The sequence below is a fragment of the Galeopterus variegatus genome, unplaced genomic scaffold (assembly GCF_000696425.1).
Source record: "Galeopterus variegatus unplaced genomic scaffold, G_variegatus-3.0.2 Scaffold2353, whole genome shotgun sequence".
Lineage (NCBI taxonomy): Eukaryota > Metazoa > Chordata > Mammalia > Dermoptera > Cynocephalidae > Galeopterus > Galeopterus variegatus.
The window spans coordinates 79,973-96,417 of record NW_007728464.1 but is presented as its reverse complement, the minus strand read 5'-3'; the positions used below and the strand labels follow the sequence as shown (position 1 = coordinate 96,417).

Sequence of the window (16,445 nt, the reverse complement as noted above, 5' to 3'; positions counted from 1 at the left end):
ATACACGTAGAACTAAGATGCATGACAAAAAGAACCCATAAGGCAGGAGAGGGATAAATGGAATTAAACTATTCTAATGTTCTAGCAGTCTTGAGGAAGTGTACTCTATTGGGGAATTAACTTGTATTAGATTATAATAAGCCAAGAATAAACTTAATGCTCTTCAGTGTAATGATTAAAAATAGTAAGCTAATATATAATTAACAGGCTAATAGGAAAAAAAAATTTAAATCTTGAATAACTCAAAATAAGACAAGGAGAAAAAGGAAAATAAAATAGGTGGATCAGACAGAAAACAGATAATACACATAATACAATGTCAGGAGGACTGCAAACAAGAGAATGGAGAAAAATGCATTATGCAAATTCAAATCACAAGTAGACTTTAAGAGAAAATGAATGATTAGAGATAAAGGACATAGCATAACGATAAAAGTGTCAATTTGACAGAAGATATAACAAATATGCATATATTCAATAATACAGCTTCAAAATATATAAAGATTGACAGAAATATAAAGAAAAATAAACCCACAATCATAGTGGGAATTTTAATACCCCTGTAAATAGCTGACAGAATAGCAGTCCAAAAAAAAAAAAATCAGTGATGACCTGAATATAATTAAACTTGATCTAACACACACACATAGGACACTGCACTCAATAACATCAGAATTTACATCTTTTCGGGCCGGCCCGGTGGCGCACTGGATAGTGTGCCGCTTGGGAAGTGCGGCGGCGCTCCCGCCCGAGGGTTCGGATCCCACATATAGACCGGTTCCCGCTCACTGGCTGAGCGAGGCGCGGGAGCGATGCCGAGGGTTGCGATCCCGTCGCCGGTCCCCGGTCCGGTAAGGGGGCAACACTGAGGGTTGCGATCCATTGCCGGACACGGAAAAAGACAAAAGACAAAAAAAAAAAAAAAAAAAGAATTTACATCTTTTCCAAGTGCACATGGAATATTTACCAAAACTGATTATAAAAAGGTCATATGAAAGCCTCAATAAACTGAAAAGATTGAAATCATTTACAATGTTCTCTGACAACAATGGAAGATAGAAACCAGTAACAAAAAGATAACTAGAATATTAACTGCTGCCTGAAACTAAGGAACATAGTTTTAAATAATATATGATCAAATATACTAAAATGGAAATTAGAAATTATTTTTTTCTAAGTGATAATGAAGATACAGAATATCAAAAACTTGGGGGACACAGCGACAGAATTTCTTAGATGAAAATTTAAAGTCTTAAAGGCATATAAAAGACAGACTGAAATCTTTCTTATAAAATCTACCTTATAAAGGTAGAAATAAACAGCAAATAAAACCCAAAGAAAGTAGAAAGTAATATACATTGTAGAAGAAATCACTAAAACAGTATACAAATATACAATAGAGAAAATCAAAGCTAAAGGTTGGTTCTTTGAAAAGATTCATAAAATAGAAATCCTGAGACTGAGGAACAAATTGGGGAAAAATAAACTATCAATATCATGAATGAAGAAACAGAAAATCCTTTCAGATGCTATAGACATTCGAAATTTGAAAATCTGGATTAACTAGACATATTTCTAAAAAAAATATATAGTTTATCAAAGGTGAGAGAAGAAACAGAAAATATGAAGAGTATGGTATTTACTAAAGAAACTAACTCTGATTAAAAATTCTTCCTGCAAAGAAAATCTCAGCCTAAAAGGCTTTATCAGTAAATTCTTCCAAACATTTATGGAAGAAATAGCACCCATCTATACATTTATAAAAAGAAAGGGGTAAAATTTATATGATTATGTTGAATAATACAGAAAAAGCACTGGACAAAATTCAATATCCATTCATGACAAAAAATTAAACCATTGGAGAAGGGATATAAAGTAACTGCTTTAATCTGATAAAGGGTATTTACAAAAAAATAGGCAAACATCACCCTCAATGGTGAAATAATGGAAGCTTTCCCTCAAGGCCGGTAAGAGAAGGATATCTGTTATAGCCACTTCTATTTAACACTATAATGCAAGTCCTAGCCAGATTATCAAGAGCAAGAAGGAATAAGGCATAACAGTGAGTGAAAAAATTCACGCACAGAGAATCATATTTATGATTCTATTCATATTAAAGTAAAAAAATAGGCATAAATAAACTGTTAGATAGGCAGGGTAGTGTTTACTCCATAGGACAGCCAACTAAAAGGGGACTTAAGCAGGGGCTCTGGGTGCTAATGATGTTCTGTTTCTTAATTTAGATACTGATTTTATAAATATGTTCAGTTTGTGAAAATTCTTTAAGCAGTACATTTATGATATGTATACTTTCTATATGTATATTATGCTCCAACAGAAGTTTTTAAAAATATAATTATAGCAATCACAAAACATCAATTGCATCCTCCAATAAATAAGTGCCATAAATTCTAAAACTGCCTATTTTAGTCCCAATTTTTGGCCAATTAAATAGAAACTGAAAAGTAAAAAAGGATGTAATAAGTAGGAAAAAGGCAAGAATAAATAAAGACAAATAAGAAGTAAGAAATGAGAAAAGGGGAAGATAGCAACAGGTAAAAAGGAAAGTTGGAAAAGGAGAGAAGATGAATTAAGTTGAGGATTGGGAGATACCACATTTGACAGAGGGATGCAGCCCTAATATCCAAAATGTTCACTGGGTTGACCATTTATAGCTTCCAATAACTGAGTCTTAACCGACGAAGGGCTCTAAACTCAACAGTTTAAAGAAGAATTTGTCTATGCCACAACAGCAACTACAAGGTCAATATCATTCTAGAGTTGAATTAAGTAAAGAATTAGAGATGACTCAAGTAATACAAACTCATCACAGAGACCCATGGTTACAAATAAATCAATGTTTAAATCTGAGGATTCTAAAAACAAGTACCAAATATTCCATATTAGGTTGTTTTCAATTATATTCTTTAGCTTTAAGGACTAAATTTCCTAGAATCAAGTTATTTCTACCAAGGAACACAATTTTTCATTTAATGTGGCTAACAAACCTGCTTTAGCCTTTTTCGTTTTTTTTTGTTTGGATTTCATATTATCTTGCATATTGTCTTCTATATTTTGTTCCACTGAGCTTATTTCATCATCTTGATGAGAATCCAACGTAACTGTTCCAACCAGAGACTCCTTCTTTTGTTTACTTTCAACTGTGTCATCAGAGATGGTCAATGCACTGAAAATATAATCCATGTACAAGCCATTACAAATATATTATTACGATAATTATTATTCATGGTGCAATAGAGTAAACAGTAAATGGAGGCAAGGATAATCCTAAAATCAGTATTATTTTCTGCTGGGAGATGCATATATTTTCTTATAGACTAAAATGGTTAGCTGTTAAACTAGGTATCATATGTATTATTTTATACTTGGTGAGGAGCTACATATCCCACAAACCAATTTAAACTGAGCTCTAAACCCCAGAGAAAACTCAAATTGTACTTCATGCAATGGATCTGTGTTTATGTAGGACTCATCAATGCATCCTCACCCTGGTGCCAAGTAAATGATTAATGAACAAATTTATAAATTTTTAAATTTAAAAGCAAAGGCCGGCCCAGTGGCGCACTGCTACAGTGCGCCGCTTGGGAGCACAGCGGCGCTCCCGCTGAGGGTTCGGATCCCACATACAGACCGGTTCCCGCTCACTGGCTGAGCGAGGTGTGGGCGCAGCACCGAGGGTTGCGATCCTGTTGCCGGTCTCGGTACGGGCGCGACACTGAGGGTTGCAATCCATTGCCAGACACGAAAAAAGACAAAAAGGAAAAAAAAAAATTTAAAAGCAAAATAAAAAGTGTTCTAGGTTTGTTCTGTTTTCAAAAGGCTTCAGGTATACAACTTTTGATTTCCAGGTAAAATTAATTCCTTGTATTTTCCAGTGGCTGGTGTGTCACTACATTTTCAAAAAGCTATTATTGAAATTAAAATCTGCATGACATGAACCAGTAAATGGTAAGGGGTAGCAGCCCAGAAGCATACTGCACTTCAAGAAAAGCCAGCCTATTTGTTTGTAACTTATAAAGTAAAAAAAATTTGGACTTAAATAATAAAAAATTAACATCTAATATATTTAGTCATCTCTCAAAAAATGGGTTGAGAAATGAAAAAACTAGAGAAATATTTCAAATTACTCATTCCAGAAAGCCATTCTATTTATCACACCACCAAATACCATTTAAGGAGAACAGCTATCCTTTGCATGTCACTGTCATTTAAACTAAAAATTCAGGAACTAATCCTATTTTACATTCACTATGGCTTAGCAGTCCATCACAAATGTGGTAGCTGTGAGAAGGCAGATTTATCATACAGTGTGGTAAGCAGCCTCTAAGATGGCCCCTACTGATCCCTGCCTCTTGATATTCACATCTTTGTATAATCCCCTTCCCTTTGAGTGTGGGCTGGACCTAGTGACCTACTTCTAATGACAGAATATGGCAAAAGTTTTAAGTGCCACTTCTAGGATTAGGTTCCAAAAAGACAATGACTGCTGTTTAGCTCTCACTCTCTGGGAACGCTTGCCCTGGGAAGGCAAGTGGCTATGTGAGAAACCCACATGGAGAGGTCCATTTGGCAAGGAATTGATGTCTCTGGCCAAAAACCAGTCAGGACCTGGGACCTGCCAACTGCTACTAGAGTGAGCTTAGAAGTGGATCTTTTGAGGCATTCTAACAGCTATGTCACTTGGCAGATCCTCCCCAGCCAAGGCTTGAGATGACTTCAGCCCTGGCTAACATCCTGATCGCAGCCTATGAGAGACCCTGTGAAAGAATCAGAGGCATCGAGCTAAGTCGCTCCCAGATTCCTTACCCACAGAAACTGTGAGAAAAATAAATGTTTGTTGTTCTAACATCTCCTAATGTTAAATAACTAATTACTAATTAACTAATTACAGCAACAGATAACTAATACATATACCAACATGTCCCTTCCCTCTAACATTTTCCTTGTCTTTGTTACTACTGGTAGTCTAGTTTTTGATAAGAAGGAAATTATTTTTAGCTGAGGGCTTCAGGGGAAATTGGCCAAGAAACAATCACATATAGAATGTTCCCACTTCAAACTATTTCTCTAAATGAGGACTGCAGTGAAGAATTAATTATGGCAGTTAAAAGACATTTTTTTTTTATCTTATTGTTTTTTCCAAGGAGAGAACATATCAATAGGAATATACTCACAGAAACCCATATCATATATATAAGCATATACACACAAGCACTGCATACAGAAAAAGACTAGAAGAATACCAAAATACTAATAGTTATTATCTTTGGATGGTTGTTCGGCAGTGAGCAAATGTTATTTGTATAATAAGGAAAAAAGCTATATTCTTATATCCAAACATACATTTATAGCTCAAAAAAAGGAAAGTAATTTAGTTTCTATTATTTTAAAAGCAGACGTAATGGAGTAGGTAAGGGTAGAGACTAGCTAGACTGCCGAAGTTCTGGCTCAGCCTCTTACTAGGTGACTTAAACCCTTTCATTTCCTAATTAGCAAAACAGGACGATATTACTTTTTCCTCATAGGGTTGTTATAGGAAACAAATGAGTTACTTCTTGTAAAGCATCTAGTAAGGTGCTATGAAAAGGTTAGCTCTCATTATCTGAGTGGCAATGTCTTCAAATGAAAGACTAAGAATTTTCTTTTTTAATCTACGTACAGACACCACTCAAATCTGAAAATAATAGTGTTTTTTAGAAAGGACATTTTAATTTATCAATGTGAAGTACCTTGTTTCAGCTTTAGACAGGACTGGAACTTTCTTTTTCTTCTTTTTTCTTTTTTCACTGCTCACTTTGTCATCATGCAATAAAGTATCCGAGGGAAAGAAAGTCAACTGTTCTTTCAGTTTCTTTCTTATTTTCTTCTTAATCTCCTTTGCCATTTCTTCAGCTACTTGGAGCTGATATACCTGCATCAGTTCTTCCTCTTTTAAATCATTATTTTCTCTTCCCTCATTTGCCTTCTCATTTTTCTGATGTTCAACACCTGGCTGTGACTTTGTTTGTGCTTTCTGATGTGCAGAATCCACCTTCTTCTCAGGAGTTTCCAGTTCCATTTCTTGTGCACTCACCTGGAGAACTGTCTTTATAACCTTTTTATTTGGCTTTCCTTGCTTGTCTTCCTCTACGTAAGCATTGTCATTTGGATTTTCAGTTGCTGACTGTGTACTCCTCAGTTTGTTTTTAGTGACTCGCATGCCCTTCTCCGGGTTATTAATGTTAGTAGCACTTACATCATCACCTTTAGTTTCTTTAATTTTCTGAAGATTGCTTCTAATGTCAAGCTAGGGAAAAAAGACACAATAAAAAAGTTTCAGCTAAGCCAAGTTCAGTTATATAAACACAATGATTAATGTTCAACAATGTGAAATACTGGGAAGATTCATTTTCTACTTGGACAGTGATACTACTCTAGAGCATTTGATGAGCACTCTCCTAGTTTATGCTCCCAGAATTAGATTAGTAATCTCTGAATATAACTTCTGATTAAATGAGGAAATTAACATGGGAAAAAGTACTTAAGGACTTTTCAGAAGTAAATTAATTGCTCAAATCTCAAGTACCATTTTCCTCACTGGCAGAATGATCCACATTCTAATCTAATTAAGAGATAATTGAGAAATTGCTAAAAGAGACACTGAGTATAAAACATTTTGGGCTCCCCCATAGAAAACACACACAGGTCATTTATCCTGCTTCATAATTACACTTTAAAATGAAAAGTCTACAGCTCTAAGCTCACCCTGAAAATAATCCAAATATCTCACTATATTAAATACTGCAAAAATTAAATCAAATGATGAACTAAGCACATACCTGTACCTCTTTCCCCAATCCAAACTATGTGAGAGATATCGTGAGATAATTATGTGAGAGAGAAAAAAAATCAACAAAAGCCTGAAAATCTAAAGGGAATATTACTAGTAGTAAAATAAATATTTTAAGAAATTCCTCAAGGATTAAAAAAATAGGCAGGTTAGATTTATTAAGAAACTACCAGAGAAAACCACAGCCTATAGGAAAAGATTTCTCGACAGATAAGGGTGCTTCTGGAGAAGCCATAAGAATCCAAGTCAAGTAATATAAAAGAAAAGGAGGGGATAAGCCTGAGGATGACCAATTGAGGAGCTGGGATAGAAACTGCCCTGACCTCCATTTGTGTTAAGTGGTGACCTTCACCCAGGGGATTAAGCAGCTGAGCAGAGAGAGAAAGGGCAGCAGCACGCTTGAGGTAGATACAACCCGCACAAATAGAAGCAAACTATGCTTTTTAAAAAACAATGACAACAACAAACAGGCAAGAGAAGAGAGATTCCCAAATATAAAGATAACTAGAGAACTAAAAACTAACACCCCCAGAAGAAAGTAGCACAATAAAGGACAGCATACCAGATCCAACAGAACAGAAAAATGAACACCAAAGAAAAACAAATAGCATAAACAAAATAAAAAATTTAAATGATAATTAATATTAATAAAGAAATCCAAAAGCATACTGGATGAAAAAGAAACAACTGCAGATGTTAGAAATAAAATTTTGACTGACTGAAATAAAAGCTTAACAGATGAACTGAAATATAGAATGGACAAAAACCAAAGTTCTACAAGATGAAGCCAACATCAAAATGAAGAATTCTCCCAGAAATGGATGAACTTACCAATGAACACTGAGGTTCAATTTTGAAATTTCTCATTTAAATGTAGTTAGAAAATATCCAATATATGCAAACAGGAAATGAAAAAATGCTGAAAGAACTAGTATCACAATATATCCAATGTTTTACAATCTCGAAGACTCTTTTCCTCCACTATTTCCAAATTCTATTCTTCAGGGGTAAATTACAAAGCTATATTATCCAGAAATACATTTCTTAATCAAATGTATGAAAATCTCACTCTTTTAAAAAAGTTGGCTTATTTTTACATATTCTGTTTTAGATGCAATATATGCTTAACTAAATATAAAAAATTTAAGAGAAAAAAAATCCATAAACAACCAAAAAAGAAGACCCAAAGCTCAACCCTGGTTACCTCTTACAAAGAAAAGTACTACTAAACTTTTTGGAAATTTCTTTTCATTTTCTTTCTACGAATATAGTCTTACCTCAATAACCTTGAACTTCCATTATGTTACAATAGGGCATATGAAAAGATTTTAAAAATGAAGCCCTGGGAAAGTTAATCAGATGAGGCTCAGTTTTTGATTTACTTTGTTACATCAATCTGTCAGCCTTTATACTAATAACATTAATTTTATATGACTTTATATTTGTTATTAATTTGTATTTTTCTTTGCTTCTTAAATACTGCAATAAATACAATTCCCAGAGTATCTCTGGCAGCATTCCATACATTTCATAGCATTATACTGATGATATTTTCAATATCTTTTAAATAGCCTGTTTTTGTGATTTGTTTTTCTTTTTCCCTCTAACAGCTTTATGGGATAAATTTCCAAGTAGTTTATAAACTCTAAACTTTTGTTTTTAATTTCTACTGTTGTATTACAGTAAAAAAAAAAAGGCTGCTTTATGGAATTTAATAGTTTCATGGATTAGATTATGACTGAATTTTGAACGATCCTAAATAAATTTGCTCATGTTTTTATTATAACTTTGCCCATCCTTTTATTTTTAACTTCTATGCATCATTTAGATTTTATTTTTTTTTGGTCTAGATTGCCTACTTTTAAAATCAGCTTTATTGATATATAACTTTATTGATATATAATACAATAAAATTCACCAATTTTAAATGTATAATTAAAAGAATTCTGGCAAATGTATGCAGTCATGTGAAAACCACCATAATCATGGTGTTAAACATTTCCATATTTCTATTATCACACCTGTTCTTTTACAAATTCGACCCCCTTCCCATCCATGCCCTGGCACCACTCAACAACTGATCTGCTTTCTATCACTATAGCTTTGCCTTGTCTACAATTTCATATAAATGGAATTATACTGTATATAGCCTTTTGTGTTTGGTTTCCTTCACTAAGCATTAAGCTTCTGAGATTCATCCAAGTTGATACATTTATACTACTTTATTCTTTTTTATTACTGAGCAGTATTCTATAGTATACTTATATATGCTACATTTTGTTTCTCCATATACCAATTAATGAACACTGGAGTTATTTACAGTTTTGCACTGTTATATTTTCATTTCTCTTGGATAAATACCCACAAGTGGAAATGCTGTGTTATATGGTAAGTAGATGTTTATCTTCTTAAATAACTTCCAAACAGCTTCCCAAAGTGGCCATAATTTTGCACTTCCACGAGCAGTGTACTTACCTGACATCCTTGTCAGCACTTAATATTGTCAATTTTTGTTTTTTAGCTATACTAATAGGTATGTAATGGTATTTCAGTATTGTTTTAAATTGCATTTCCCTAATTACTAATAACATGGAGAATCTTTACACGTGCTTATTTGCCATCCATATCTCTTCTTTGGTTCAAATCTTTTGCCCATTTTTATTGGGTTGTTTGCTTTCACATCACTGAGTTGTTAAGAGTTCTTAAAATGTTCTACATACAACAGTTTATCAGATGGTGCTCTGCAAATATTTTCTCTCAAACTAAGAGCTTATTTTTCATTTTCCTACCAATGTTTTGAATTTTCACATACCCTTTTTATCCCTTTTTTCTCTTACGGTTCATGCTTTTCTATCCTGAGAATTCTTTGCCTAATCCAAGGTTACAAAAGCTTTATCTTTTTTCTTCTGAGTAATGCTTTTGCAGCATTCCACAAATTTTGATATGTTGAGATTTCACTTTAAGTTAGTTCAAAATATTTTCTAAATTCTTTTGTGAAAGAAATTTCTTTAATTTCCAAATATTTGGAGATAGTGCAGATTTGGGGGGGTTATTTCAAGCTTGATTTGTTGTGGTCTAAGAGCATGCTTTGTATTATTTAAAATTTTTATTTTATATTTAGAATTTATATTTAATTTTTATATTTAATATAAAGACTTAGAGTTGTTTTATGTCCCAGAATTGTGTCTGTCTTGGTGAACATTCCATCTGCACTAGAAAACAATGAGTATTCTGCGTTTTTTGGGTACAATGTTCTATAAAGCTCAAGTCAAATTTGTTGATAGTGTTACTGAAGTCTTCTATATTCTTACTGACTTCTTGACTATTTGTTCTATCAGTTTCTGAGAAGGGTTATTGAAGTATCTACCTATAATTGCTGCTTTGTATATTTCTTTTTTTTTTTTCCTTTTTGTCTTTTTTCGTGACCGGCAACGGATCGCAACCCTCAGTGTCGCGCCCGTACCGGACCGGGACCGGCAACGGGATCGCAACCCTCGGTGCTGCGCCCGTTCCTTGCTCAGCCAGTGAGCGGCCGGTCTGTATGTGGGATCCGAACCCTCGGTGGGAGCGTCGCCGCGCTCCCAAGCGGCGCACTGTAGCAGTGCGCCACCAGGCCGGCCCCAGCTTTGTATATTTCTCTTTTCATTTCCATCAATTTTTGTTTTGTGTAATTTGAAACGCTGTTAGGTTCACACATATCTAGGATTAACATCTTCTTGATAAACTGACATCTTTACCATTATAAAATATTACCCTTAGTAATATCCTTTATTTTAACATATACTTTCTCTGATACCAATATAACTACTCCAGCTTTCTTTTGACTAGTGTTAGTATGGCATATATTTTTCCATTTTTTAAATTTACATTTAAAGTGGGGTTTTTACAGTCAACATATAGTTGGGCCTTGTTTATTTGCCAATCTGACAATTCCTACCTTTTAATTGGTGTTTGGACCATTTATATTTTAAGTGATTCTTGATATGGCTGAGTTTAAATACGAGGGTATTTCAGAAAGTTCACAGAACAATAGAGTTAAAAGATAGCGCAAATCTTTCCATGAATTTTTTGAAGTACTCTCAAAAACCATTTTGTTATTTGCTTTTTATTTGTCTTATATTCTTGGTTTCTTTTTCCTCTTTTCTGCCACCTTTCTCATTATTTTCTTTAATTACATTATATCATTACTAGTTTTTTAGCTATTCTCTTTTGTGTGTGTGTCAATGCTTTAGGTTTTACAATATACATCTTTAACTTATCACTGTCTACCATCAAATAATGCCATTTCACATATTTTTTTTTTTTTTTTTTACTTTTGGTGGCTGGCTGGTAAGGGGATACAACTTGAATTTGGTGGTATCTGCACCATGGTCTAACCAAGTGAGCTAACCAACCAGCAGACATATATTTTAACAACCTTAGAAAAGTATACTTCTATTTGTCTCCTCCCATACCTTGTGCTAATCTGTCATATCTTTAACTTCTACATATATTATAAATCCCACAATAACAATTATCATTCTTGCTTGAAAAGTTACCTTTGTTTAAAAGAGGTTTTTTAATGAGAAGAAAAAGAAAACTTTCTCCATCATATTTACTATTTCCTGTGTTCTTCTTTCTTTTTGGTAAATCCAAATTTCCACTTGGTATTATCATTATTATTATTATTATTTTTTAACCATTTCTTGTACTGCAGGTCTACTGATTATGAATTCTTTTAGCTTTTGTTCACTGCAAAAAGTTTTTATTTCACTTTCATTTTTGCAAGATATGTCTCTTGGGTATGGAATCTCAGGTTGACAACTTTTTCTTTCAGTACTTTAAAGATCTTGCTCCATTGTCTTCTAGCTAGAATAGTTACTGATGAGATATCTGCTTTCATTTTTCATTATTCTGTACAAATGTCTTTATCTTTTCTGGCTGCTTTTAAGATTTTTAGTTTATCCCTGGTTTTCAGCAATCTTAGTGTGATGTACCTTGGTATGATTTTGTTCTCATTTCTTCTGTTTATGATCTGTTGAGCTTCTCGATTCTGTGGGTTTAGTGTTTCTATAAAATTTGTAACATTACTATTTCTTCAAATGTTTTCTGTCCCCTGCTTTTTCTCAGACTTCAAGTACATACAAGTTAAAATGCCTAATATTGTCCATACCACTGATGTTCTGTTCCTCCTTCCCAATATCTCTCCTTCCAGGCCTTTTTTAGTGGTATGTTGGTAAATAAGCTCTCCATTAGGGTTAGGGCAGTACAAAGAAAGAGCCCTCATGTCTATCAATTTCCATGATGTAAGTATTCACATTGCGGCCAATATCTGGCTACCAATAGTTTAACAACCAATTTACAAAATTCCCTAATATTTAACAATTAGTTCTCATGAGCCAGGACAGGCTACTCTAGCCGCCTACTGGTTCTTTGATTTAGATAATTTATATTGCCATTTCTTCAAGTTTACTGATCTTTTGATACAAAGTCCAATATGCTAATTCCATCCAGTCAATTTATAATTTCAAATAATTATATGACCCATTTGAGGTTTTCTTCATTTAGTTATCCCCTGGGAAGATTGGGGTTCTAAAGCTGTCTTTGATAGAGCCAAGATAATTCTGGATTTATAAGCTAATTCCAGGCCAGCATTTGTAAAGGAGAATGAAGACAGGAGTGATACTAGTAATATCTAGACAACCTAGAAGATTTTCCACCCTTTAAAACTAATTAAGTACATAAAACAAAAATTTTTAGAAACTGTAATTCCTAAGATAAAGAAGAGATTGCTTCTATGAAATAACAGTTATGAGAATAAAAGAAGAGAAAAATAAAATGAAGATAATATAGTATAGACAATGATAATGAGCAAAATATGGCTTAAATTTCCCCCTTTAAAAGAAAAAAATTCAGATGCAAGTTCAATAATAATTATAGCACTTTGGGTGCTTACTCTTTGCTTGGCAACTTATACTTATTTGTTCCAGTCACTACTGCTGAGTATCCTACCACTACAAACTTAGTAGTATAAAACAATGAACAGTTTATTATGCTGTGAACCCAATAAAGTCTCCTTATTTATGAAACCCCTCTTATCTAGTTCCTGATACTTTGATCCTACAATCCATCACTTTGGTCATCACTTGCCATTATCATGTACTTCCATCCATCACACTTGTCTGGCAAAATTCCAAGCACTGTTCAAATTTAGTGATCATTATCTCTGTTACTATAGCCAGGCTACTGAATACTGCTAGAAAAACCTGAACCACTTTAAAGACTGGTATTATAAAAATATGGTCTAAAAACTTAACTGGGACCTCAGAGCTACTGGACAATTCTTCTATGTTGTATAATCTGTTCGTCTGCACTCTTTCTTAACTTCTCCACAGTGGCTATTTCAAACTTTCTGCACTTACCTCTAATGTCCAATGTTGCCAGTCTGGAAATTTCTGCTACAAGGACTATAAATTTTCATGCACCACAAACTATCTTGTTTTATTCTCTTCATATTATAAAAAGGTAGGTCTCTTCTACTTGTTTTTGAGAAAACTTCCTTTTCCCCATATCAACAATGTCTCCCTTATCATCCTGTTATCAGTGTTTATGTACTCTAATTCAAACATATCATCTTTACAATATCCCTCTTCACAGCCAAACTTCCTGAAAGAGCTGTCTATACCTGCTGTACTACCTTTCTACTCACGTTGTGTCAAAAAGCCTTGCTCAATACTCTACTAATACCTTTTTTTTTTTTTCTGTCTTTTTCGTGACCGGTAAGGGAATCACAACCCTTGGCTTGGTGTCACCCACACCGCGCTCAGCCAGTGAGCACACCGGCCAGTCCTATATAGGATCCGAACCCGCAGCAGGAGCGTCGCTGCGCTCCCAGTGCCACACTCTCCCGAGTGTGCCATGGGGCCGGCCCTCTATTAATACTTTTAAATACGTATTTGGTGAGCAAAAATATCATCTTCATATTTCAATCTGAATCTTCTAAACTATCTCTATATTTTATTAGTCAATGTTATTTTCTTTTATCCCTTTTAAGACCAGAATATCTTTCCTGGAAAAATATTAAACCAATGGAAGATTAAACCACTGGTTTAAGTAATTGCCTATTAATTTAGATTTTTACATTTAACTTTTTAAGTTGTCTGAAATGTAATTTAGTACATGAAATAAAATGAGAATCTAACTGACGTTTTTCCTCAAAAGCTAAAGCAATCATATGAATACTAGCTCTTGAATTATATTTATAACTTCTTGAAACACCTGGAAAAACTATACTCTCCTCCTCTTTGTTTTAAACTTTTTACTTAATCTTCCCTTTTTACTCTTCTGAATTAACTTTAGTCTAATTTTGTCAACTAAAGAAATAGTCCACTAGAGACTACTACAATTGGGTTAAACCAAAGCCTTCTGTAACTTCTACTAATAAAATTCGGAAGTTTTTTCCATATGAATCTGTACTTTTGGAAAATTTATTTTTAAGATCTTTCAGGGGTTTTTGTAGTTTCTTTGTATGTAACATTTAACCATTCATTTTTCTATTTTTTTCTCCAATATTTTCTGACTTATTGTTTGTAGCTATTGATTTATGTATACTTTTTCACTTCCAGGTAATGCACATAAGTTTTCTAATAAAATTAGCATTTGGACTATCAAAAATGATCAGTTATTTTCCTGAGACGTATATTTGCCCACATTATACACTGGCACAACAGGGAGGCAGTACAGCACAATCTGTACTGATTTATACTGATTTTATAGGATTCTTTAATTTATACTGATTTTATAGGGTTACTGTAAGAATTATGTGAGTTAATGCATGTAAAGCACTTAGCACAGTATCTGGCATGTAGCAGCCATAGAGAAATACTTGAAAAAAGCTATCATACCATTACCTATGTTTCATGCCTTAGTATTTTTACCAAAACTTCGAGACCATTGAGCGGTTATGATGAAAAAAGATCTTCCCTTATGGATCCTTATTTTAAAGGAAGAATCTATAGATTAGGTGTCTAAAGGTCATCCATGGACTACCTTTCCTTCTCAGAGGGAGCTCTGCAAAACTACTGAAACCGTATGAATACGTCATGTACATGTATGTATGTGCATTTTCCTAGAACCTCAAAGGGTATATAATTTTCACATAAATGAACACCAAAATGTTTGAAAAAAACTTACTATCCTGGGCGCTACGTGCGCGTCGCACTGCTACATGTGGCCTGCGGCTTCTGCTCATTCCTCTACGCCTTCAGCCAGCTCGCCGTGTCCCTGGAGGAAGGAGCAGACGGCGGTGGCGGGAAGCCGCAGGCCACAGCGGCTTCCTGGCTCAAGGGCGGCAGATGCGGCGCCGTGAGAGGGGCGGGCAGCGCGGGCCCTGTGGCACATCCCGGCCGGTTGGACAGACCCCTGGGTCACTGTTGCCACCACCGGACAGACTTTGGACTTTCACCCTCAGAAACTCGGCAGCAGCGGGGGAAGCGGCACCAGTGGTAGCGGCAGGAGAGGGGGAAGCGGTGGCAGCAAAGCCAGCGGCAGCGGCGTGAGCGACGGCAGCAGCAGCAGCGGGGGAACCGGCAGCGGCAGGAGCGACACCATGCAGTACTGCCCCGTCACCCAGCAGCCTGGCAGAGTCCAAGCTGACCAGAGAGGTGGCTCCCCGGAGAGGCCCAAGACCTGAGGTAACCACACACACAAGGCACTAGTGGCCAACTGAGTAGTCACTGAGGTAGCCATACCAAATTGGCAACCCCAGCAACATCTTAGTCAGGCAATAGTGTCAAACTTGTGGACTGTGAAACCCCCTTCCACAATGAATAAACATCAAAGAAAAGACACCAGAAATACGAAAACTCAAGAAAGTACACCACCGAAAGATAATAAATCTCAAGCTCAAGATCCTATAGAACAAGAAGCCCTTGAAATGACTGACAAGGAATTTCGAGTGATAATTCTAAGGAAACTGAATGAGGTACAAGAAAACTCAGCTAGACATCATGATGAAACGAGGAAAAGTATACAGGACCTGAAAGAGGAAATGTACAAGGAAATCAATGCCCTGAAAAAAAATGTAGCAGAACTTGCTGAACTGAAGAAGTTATTCAGCGAAATAAAAAACACGACGGAGAGTTTAACCAGCAGGCTTGTCGAAGTTGGAGAGAGAACCTCTGAACTTGAAGATGGGCTGTTTGAAATAACAGAAGCAGACAAACAAAAAAGAAAAAAGAATCAAAGGCATTGAAGAAAATCTGAGAGAGATATCAGACAACCTTAAGCGCTCAAATATCCGAGTGATGGGTATCCCAGAAGGGGAGGAAAAAGGAGATTGCATTGAAAACATATTCAACAAAATAGTCGTGGAAAACTTCCCAGATATAGAAAAAATCACAGATCTTCAGATCCAGGAAGCTCAATGATCTCCAAACGTATTCAACCCAAAAAGGTCTTCTCCAAGACATGTTATAGTCAAATTGGCAAAACTCAAAGACAAAGAGAGAATCTTAAGAGCTGCAAGAGAGAAGCGTCAAATCACCTATAAGGGAGCCCCAATCAGGCTAACATCAGACTTTTCATCACAAACCCTAAAAGCCAGAAAGGAATGGGA

General features: G+C 35.1%; 1 protein-coding gene across 1 annotated transcript in view; it reads right to left on the bottom strand.

Moving 5' to 3' along the window:
- Nucleotides 1–16,445, bottom strand: part of AHI1 (Abelson helper integration site 1) — a 188,800-nt gene that overhangs the window by 163,471 nt on the left and 8,884 nt on the right. Inside the window, exons 3-4 of the mRNA XM_008581425.1 lie at nucleotides 5,751–6,307; nucleotides 3,009–3,187 (exon numbers count right to left, since the gene is read on the bottom strand). Coding sequence (XP_008579647.1) covers nucleotides 3,009–3,187; nucleotides 5,751–6,307 — 736 coding nt within the window. The remainder of the gene's footprint in view (nucleotides 1–3,008; nucleotides 3,188–5,750; nucleotides 6,308–16,445) is intronic.